This window comes from Mesoplodon mirus (genome assembly GCF_964341445.2).
Source record: "Mesoplodon mirus genome assembly, chromosome: 8".
In the NCBI taxonomy this organism is placed as follows: Eukaryota; Metazoa; Chordata; class Mammalia; order Artiodactyla; family Ziphiidae; genus Mesoplodon; species Mesoplodon mirus.
Genome location: NC_138984.1, coordinates 73,819,945 through 73,829,158, shown reverse-complemented (window position 1 = coordinate 73,829,158; position 9,214 = coordinate 73,819,945). Strand labels below are relative to the sequence as shown.

Below are 9,214 nucleotides of genomic sequence, written 5' to 3'. Positions count from 1 at the left end.
AGACTTAGCGCAGGAACAGGTGAGTAGTGACTGAATGCCTGCGTCGGACAGCACTCCATGGCAGTCGAAGGGTAGAAGGAGGGCAGTCGAAGGGAGGCATGCGCCTCCCAAATGAAGACAAGCTGGGCAGCCATTATCCAAGTTCATGAGAAAGGACAGGTGTTCTCAGCATAGCCTACAAACGAGGACACACTGATATCTTCCTAGTGCAACCCTAGTTCTAAGGGAACTAGATGTGATGAACTGAGGGGGAATTAAACTTGGAGACCTTCCTGAAGGAGATGAATCTAGGGTTTGGTTTTGACAGAGGGGAAAGCCATGTGCTATAGCAGAAAGCAAGAAGTTCTAGACATCACCACAACTCTACACTAATGGTACAGAGGACTTTCCACCCCGTAAAGTGAGATGTCGTGAGAGGGACAGCCAAGGAGAGCTGAGATGACAAGGGACTGAATAAGGAAAGGATAAGTCTCGCAAAGACTAGAGGCATTTTAGTGAGAGTTTATGAAGGAAATGTATGAAGCGGATTCATTCTTCATTTAACAAACATTTACTGAGCACCTAGAATGAGACAGGCACTGTTTGGGTGCTTGGGGTACATCAGTAAATAAAACAAATGCAGTCTTTGTCCTCATGAGCCTTATAGCCTAGGCACATTAATTCTATAGAGACACAAATCATGACATAATTGCAAGCGGTGATGAGTAATTTAAGGAGGCTGCAGAGGGCGTTGTGGGAGGCTGTGGGTGGGGCTGGGAGGAAGCTGGCTTGAGGAGCAGGAGGGCTGTCCACTGGTGGAGAGGTTGGAGAGCTATCTAGGTGAATCAACTCATAGGACTTGGCAATTGTTTGGATGTGGGAATGAGGAAGGCAGATTCGTCAAAGAGGTGTCCCAGGTTGCTGGCAGGTGTGTGCACATACACCCTTCCACAGGAGCTGAGGGGAGGACTGACTGCGATTCTTTCTTTCTTCTCTCTCTCTCTCTCTCTCTCTCTCTCTCTCATAACCTCTCCTCTCAATAAAAAGGAAAATAAGATTTCCCAGGAACAGGTAAATAAAAGTTCATATTGAAGGCTTACAGAGAACAGTCTGAAGTAGTTTCCACTTGGTCTAAAAATATATATGAAACACAGTGAAAACCGCACTAATGACCGCAGTGTTATTCTACCTTACTTTTAGTTCTGATGCTGGTATTTGATGGTGAATTACTGGAATACTTTAAAAATTGCACTCCAAGCATATCTATTGCCAAAAAAGTTCCCCAACGGATGCTCCTCTCAGGAGATTGTTTATTGTCTTTGATTACAAAGAGACAAAAGAGATCTCTCTCATGGTTGGAATTAAATTTTATTTGAGCCACAACAATATAAATATATGTACACAACGTTACATGCTCTTCAAGATTGTAAGCTCTCCTCCACCTTTCCGCCATCCATGCTTCCCAACTCTTAAGTGTATCAGCCTTAGAAGAACCCCCCAGGAGGCATCAACTCATACAGAGCAAGGTGTATCCCCTAAGTGGCACCATGCCTGCCAGAGGGTCAAACTGAATAGGGGTACAGGTTGGGTGCAGGCAAGACTTACTTCAAAGTCACACAAAAGGATGACTTTAACATCTTGAACTCAGGTCTAAATTCACTTGTTATTAATTCCTCAGCCTATGAGGTTAATATTGAAATGAAATTTTAAAAATACAGCCTCGGGCTTCCCTGGTGGCACAGTGGTTGAGAGTCCGCCTGCTGATGCAGGGGACACGGGTTCGTGCCCCTGTCCGGGAAGATCCCACATGCTGTGGAGCAGCTAGGCCCGTGAGCCACGGCTGCTGAGCCTGCGCGTCCGGAGCCTGTGCTCCGCAACGGGAGAAACCACAACAGTGAGAGGCCCACGTACCGCAAACAAACAAACAAACAAACAAACAAACAAAAAACAAACACAGCCTCTTCAAAATGCATTTCCTTAAAAGAAAAAAAAAACTGCTAGAAGGTGATTTAATCATTTGTGATTTCTGAAGAAAAATGAAGACCTTTCTTTGCATTTCCAAGGGTTTTCATTTGAAAATCAACGTGTGATCTAGAGTTGTTACTTTTTGTGATAAAATCACAAACATGGGCAAACCTAAGCCTCTAACCCTATTACATGGTGCACTGAAATCCTGCAGGGGAAAAAAAAGAAGTATGGTCACGTTTCCCTAAGTGTAGCTTTTTCATATAGACCTACATTACACTGACACTTTTTTTCTGTAAATATTTTGAATATGCATGATCAATTTCTGTCACTTGTCCAACATCTAGAAGTGCCTGACAACGTTCTAACATGAATTTCTGGATTAGTTTCAGAAACAGAGTGACGGGTAACTGTATCCACAAGTGGTTGATCTATTTTGATGTGAACCTAATTAATGCTGCATATGAAACTCCAAATGTCACAGTACAGGAGTTTTACAGTTTTAATTATTAGACTGACTTAGCTAACTCATTCTAAAATGAAATTTGAATTTAATGTAAGTTATTAAACTTACAATAAATTCTTTTTTTAAGAGAAAGGGTTGTATAAAATCATTCAATTATGATTTTAGCATGTGGATGAGAACTATATAAAAATGCCACAAATAATATATGACTTCAACATTATGACTGGAACTACAAACTTGTAGGGAAGGATTGGGCTGCCCAGCTATGATGTCTGGTCACGAAGTCCAAGCCGCCGTTTGATGAATCTGGAGATTAGGAGCTGAGGCCGTTTCTGGTACTCCACCAGAACATCATGGGGAGAGTTGATCTGGTCACATTCAAGTCTGTTGAGAAGTGTCACACAGACCACAGCAGCTAGAAGAGCAAATAAGACCATTACCAAACAAATGGGTTTATCTTTTGTATAGAAACATTAACCAGACACCCCCGTGTCCCTAGCACATGTACTTTGTGTTTTTTTCCCTGTTACGTAAATGCAATCCACTGAACCTTCCAGACTTCCATATGAATTATAATTCATATTTCTGTGGACTCCCACCAAGCACTCCACCTAAATAAGTTAATTGAAATAATTTTCAGCACTCTCCCTTCTCCTTTCCCCTATAATTGGCTACATTAAGGCTTAGAAAAGGTTTGTGTTCAAGATAAGAACAAGGAGGGATCTTTGCCATCCAAGATACACAAACCTCCATCTTTCTGTCCCATTTCCAATTCTTAGAGCAGGATTTTCTTTTTCTTTTTTTTAACATCTTTATTGGAGTATAACTGCTTTACAATGGTGTGTTAGTTTCTGCTTTATAACAAAGTGAATCAGCTAAACATATACATATGTTCCCATATCTCTTCCCTCTTGCCTCTCCCTCCCACCCTCCCTATCCCACCCCTCTAGGGGGTCACAAAGCACCGAGCTGATCTCCCTGTGCTATGCGGCTGCTTCCCTCTAGCTATCTGTTTTACATTTGGTAGTGTATATATGTCCATTGCCACTCTCTCACTTCATCCCAGCTTACCCTTCCCACTCCCCATGTCCTCAAGTCCATTCTCTACGTCAAGCAGGCCTTTCTTACTTCAGGATATAACTAGAGAGCTAGCCATTTTTTTCCTGAGATGACATTTTACTCCTTGGTGCAGTGTTTGAGTTTGCCTACTGGAGAGGGAAGTAAATAGAGAAGAGATATGACCACTAACCTTGGGAAATAGCAATAAAGGCGAGTACTGACTCTTTTGATATCTGAGAAAAAAAATGAAATGATATGCTTAAATGAAATGATATGCATAAATGATATGCTTAAGAATCAGCTCCATGAAGGAGCACATTTATTAGCATTTAGTTTCTAAAGAATGAATACAAAATCTTGTGATAGTTACAAAACTAGGGGGAAAGAGCAAACATCTTTCTTTTAAAAAAAATGAAATTCTCATTTTTGAAAACACACCATAAAAGCGGCGTCTTTGGTTTGTTCCAGCAAGAACAAGAGAGAGACATTGGGTCCCCTGCAAATTCTTTATCATCAATTTCACATGAAATCTTTGATTTCAAGGAATGTGGTTATACATATTGAAATCAGTGACAACCACTTTGAATTGATAGCAGTGTCACAATCTCTATCTTCATCTGTATCATTTTAAAAAGGATTTCAGCAGATCTGGGATTAGATGTAGCTACAGTCACAAGCTTTGAGGTCATGAAGATAAAGTTGGGTGTGAGTGTGATATTTATTTCTTTGACTCCTGCACTATCTCAGACTTCTGGATTTGAGAAGGATAAATGGACTGTAATTATAATAGATGCTATCTTTTTTGTTTGGTTTAGCTCTTGCTATATGCTGGGTATTTATGATACCATTTAGACTTCATAGCTGTGCCATGAGCTAGCTATTATTTGTATCCCCTTTGGACAAATGATGAAATGAGGGCTTAGGGAGGTCAAATGGCCCAGTAGGACACAGCTAGTAAATAGCCAATCAATTCCCAGCTTCATAAACTGCTGAGAAGACTCCTCTACCTCCCATCCCTCCTCCTCTGCACATGGCGAACCATAAGGCAGACCTGCCCTGACCGATCAGTTAAACTGACCCTCCTGTTCAGTGAACTGAACAGCAATTGAAAATATCCAACTTGAGCTGAGTCAAGTATTTTCATCACCTAGGACCCTGTTTATTCAAAACTCATTCAGTTGTAAAGCAAGTTGGCCCAACAGGTAAACAAGTAAATGGAAGAGCTAGAAACTTCCTCGGCTTTTCAAGTTAATGATCAGCAAGTCTGTGACGGCTGACATGAGCTGGTGGCAGCAGGGAAAAGATGAAAGTCCTTCTCTAATCCTTCACTTGGCAGCAGGATAAAAGGAAACAAATGCTCTGTGCTTGTCAAGGAGCGGGAGCTGACTTGACTTAACGTCTTCTCCGGCTATTTCAAGGGTGAGGCCAAAGAGGGACAAGAACAGGTCGTCGCAATCTCAGTGGTGTTTTCTTGATGCTGGAGGACCCATTAACAAGCAGCCTGTAATAATCTTGTCATCTAAAATTACTATTTCCACAAGCAATTAAAAGGGACTAATTTACCCAAAACAGTTTGTCAAAGTTAAGCCTGACAGCTTTGCTACCATAATCCTCAGGTTGGGCAGGGAGGATGGCTCCTGCAGAGAGGCATTCAGTGACCTAGCTGTCACCAAGGAGGTTGTCAGCTAACTGACCTCAGGCTGCAATGGGATGGGAACACACCAGTGTTAACGTGAAGCTCAATGTACCCTCGGCCACCAGGAACTCCCAGTGATTCTACCTCTTTGATTGTTTTTGTTCCCTTTGCAAATCTGATGAAAGTTGTTAACTGCAACCTCTTTTCACAAAAATACACGTATGCACATACACACAAAATATTGTATATAATTTCAAGGGTTTCAGGGCTCCTGAAGCCCACCCTGAATTATTAGAAATCTATGGTCCCTCATGGATCCCTGCTTTAGCCCCACCTCTGTGATTCAGAATGGAGTTCCAGGAAGGTTTTCCCATGAATTGTAGGCAAAGGCAGCAATGTGAGGCAGAAACTCCCTGTGCACAGCAGAACCAAATAGGGCTGGGTCTCAGAAAATGGCAAAGCAGCAAAGGTTGGCTTTGGAGTTTCCAGCCTGGCCCTTAGGACTGCTCCTCTCCCACCTCTCCCCGGCCCTTTACAGGGAGTCCTTCACTTCTCAAGGTTTGAGCTTTTTAGGCAGACCCCATCTTTATTCCCTGGGTGCCTGGTATATAAAACACAGAAACCTCAACAACCCAGAACCTTTGCACATCCTCTGTCTCCTCTGAGACGTCTGTCTCAGGTTGTTGACTGCTAATCAAAAACCAAGTGGAGAAAATTTATATTCAAAGGATCTGATCAAAGCTAAGGAGCATAGGAACAAGTTGTTCATCTAGACTGACATTTCTGAAAATGTGCTCCACTGGTCACTTGCGTCAGAACCAGAGCTTGTTAATAATGCAGATTTTTAGACTTTATCACAGACATACAGAAAAAGAAGTGAGGAATAAGAAAGGGCAGTTAATCTGTATTTTTTTTAAAAAAAACTCAGTTAAATTATTTGCACATTGATATTTGACAGCTATTGCTTTAAAGACTTTAAACTCTATCCTGAATTAAATCAAATTAAAGCAAATGTTCATACCTGCACCCTAGTACTTTAGGTTCCCAGAGAACCAAGATTTAGCATTAACTCTATCAAAAATTGTCCCATATCTTTTATAAAAGTGTTACTAAAGACACTGTCGATGTAATATAGCTGATAATTTCACTTAAGTTTAACATTTGGATAACGTTTTTATGACAAACCTTAAATGCTTTCTTTATAAGATAATGAGAGCTGTGTAACTCAAAGTGTTTCCATTTTCAACTTGGCCTCTAGGAAACTCAGAACTAAATCTAAGTATTTAGATTTAGTGTTGCCCTACCAGGTAGCTCTTTGATATTGAGAACTCCCCATCCACTCCCTTAAATACATGCCTCTTATTCTCTTTACCTTTGCTTAAATTATTTATACATTCATCTTTTATTGAAAGCTGCTGCTAATGCCTTTTAGAAAAAGGAGAAAGTATAAGCAATCTGTCGATAGATAAATATGATACTCTTTTATACCTATGGAATAGTGCCGGGAATGGGGGTGAGGAGGCAGGAGATAACAGGGCTAGTCCATCTTCATTTTGATCTGGCTGTGTTTCCTTAGACAGGTCACTTTTTACTCTCTGGGTCTTATTTCATTCTCTGAGAAAGGAGCAGGTTGGACCTCAAAGGTCTTGCTCAGCTTCTGTGCCTCACATTATCTTGGTATGAGGACCATGCTTTCATCTCCAGGAGGTTCAGCTGCAAACTTAGGGACTTGCGCTTCTGCTGGATGCTGAACCTCCAACCAGAGATGTGTCAGGACGGGCAGAGGATGTGCCTGCTGTGCTAGGGGCGGAAGCTCCAACAGGGAGAACCCAGGGAGCCCCACTGGGGTCACAGGAAGGAAGAGGCGGGTCACAGGTAATGCCAACACACAAAAAGTTGAATCTGTGGCCCCAAATCATTCTCTAACGTGTGAGTGTGTTGGTACAGGAAGGCAGGAGTAGGATAGAGGACAGGAGAGTAGAATTAAAATGAATCAAACAAAACTCTAGACACTGACCTTGATTTAAAATATGTAAAAACCAGCAAAGCAAGAAGAAACAATTTTTTTAAATCCTGTCTTTATAAGCGTAATAAATGAATTACTTAACCATTTATGCCTGATTTCCCAGACACACTGACTTATTTTCTTGGTAAAATAATAACTGTGCATACTACTGACTAAGTATCAATGTAATGCTTTATTTCATTCCAACACTAACCATCTTGGTATGTGGTTAGCCCTTAGGGGGTTTGCTTTCTTTCTAAAGTAGCACAGCTAACTTTTAAAATAGAAAAACCTGCAGTTGTTTTTGTTTGTTTGTTTTTTTGGTTCCTCTGAATAGAGATCTGAACCTTGTGCATCCATGGGAGGCTGCTGGGAAGACACAGCAGGGCATGGTGCACAGGGACCTCAAGTCAGACAGAGCTCTGTTCCAGTTCCAGTCCAGCTACTTCTTATTTACTGTGAGAACTTGGGAAAGTAATTTAACCTCTCTGAGCCACAGTATCTCTCAGGAGATACTGTGAGGGTGAAGAGCTGCAATGGGTTGCCTTTTGCCTTTGTGTAATAATATTTCAAAACCCCAATTTTCCTCATTTTTGAGTTAAGAAACGGTCCAGTTCCAGACTGAGTATAATCTTTAATCCTTGTTGTAATATCTTTTTTACTTTATCAGTGATCATCCTGCAGTTCCCAGAGCCCAATAGCCTTCATTTCTGGGACTAGCAGAAGAATATAAAATGGAACTAAAGCCAGATTCTGCTCCCTTTCACTGAGCTGTAATATTATAAAGACTGAATACATTCCCAAAGTTCCCAGTATCTGTCAAAAGAAATAACACTGAATTCTTCCATTACCCTTAAAGAAAACCCACTGTGAGTGCTGCCAACAACTAAAGACAAAGATTTAAGTGGAACTAATCTTGGATAAATATTATGTTTCATATATTGCCATGCAAGCAAGCGTGTGTCAAAAGGCAGCAGGCACTGTCTTTTAAAGATGGATAAAAATTGAACGTACTTATCACAAGTTCACAGTGCAAAAGGATTAACATCTTTAATCAGAATGTTAGGGGTTTAATTAAAGTAGATTTTGCTTTAAGAGAGGGACAGATGTATGCATATTATAAAACCATAGATGAATGCATTCATACAGCATTGTAAAGTGGGTTTACCTTGTTCTGAAGGTTCAGCCTTTCAAGGTAGAATAATTCTGTGATGGCCACTATTTCCCTCACCCAAATCTTTGTTAAAGCAACAATGGATTCCCACTATTATTTTTCAGGATAATGAGATCAGGATAACAGTAGTGACTTAGGGGTGTCCGTGGCCCCATTTCAAGCAGTTTGTCCACCTATCAAATATCAGGAGATCCAAGGGCTACAGCTGTAGCAGAAGTATTGTATGAAACTTACAGCAAAGGGAGGCTTAACTTTAAGGCTTTGCCTCTTCCTAGTTGGACAGTTATGTGGCACTCCGAAGTCCTTTAGAAAATTCCAAGCCATAAATGTAGCTGGGTAATGAAGGAACCAGTTGAATTTGTTATAGCCGTCTTTCACGGTCAGTAGGGGTTGAGTGGTCATTCTGTTCACTCATTTGTTCATTCATTTAGTAAATATTTATTGAATGCCCATATGGCAGATATTATTCTAAGTGCTAGAGATATAGCAAAAAAAAGACAAACAAGGTCCCTGTTGTCATGCTACTTATACTGTAATGGAGAGAGATGCTAAATACATACCCCCCATGCATTAATACATGTAAAATACTATGTAAGTTAATATATAAAGAAAACAGAAATGTAGTCTGGTATAGTGGTAAATGTGATGCAGAGAAATGAAGTGGAATGAGTGAATGAGTGAGTAAGTAGAATGAATGTGAGTAAGTTTAGTTTAGGTAGTCATGCAAAACTTCTCTGATGAAGTGAGACTTATGGTGAGATCTTATATTAATCATAAAGATAAGAAGTGGTAATCCATGTGGTCCCAGGTGAATGCAGAAAGATCTGTTTTTGCAACGGTCCAAAGTCAATGACTGACTCCTCTGAGTTAGGACAATGAGCCTCTAGAAGACTCTTGTTTAAATAAAAAGTTGTTATTTATTAGCCGGCA

At 40.6% G+C, this 9,214-nt stretch overlaps 1 protein-coding gene across 6 annotated transcripts in view; it reads right to left on the bottom strand.

Moving 5' to 3' along the window:
- Positions 1–1,328: 1,328 nt before the first annotated feature.
- The window catches only part of UPP2 (uridine phosphorylase 2), a 45,212-nt gene continuing 37,326 nt past the window's right edge, over positions 1,329–9,214 (bottom strand). For 2 of the 6 annotated variants that reach the window (XM_082630318.1, XM_082630321.1), the window contains one exon: positions 1,329–2,825. In XM_082630318.1, coding sequence (XP_082486444.1) covers positions 2,674–2,825 — 152 coding nt within the window. In that variant the 3' untranslated portion in view covers positions 1,329–2,673. Of the gene's footprint in view, positions 2,826–3,428; positions 3,616–3,659; positions 3,703–9,214 lie in introns of those variants that run through there. The other 4 variants (XM_082630319.1, XR_014294837.1, XR_014294836.1 and 1 more) reach the window with 4 other exon arrangements.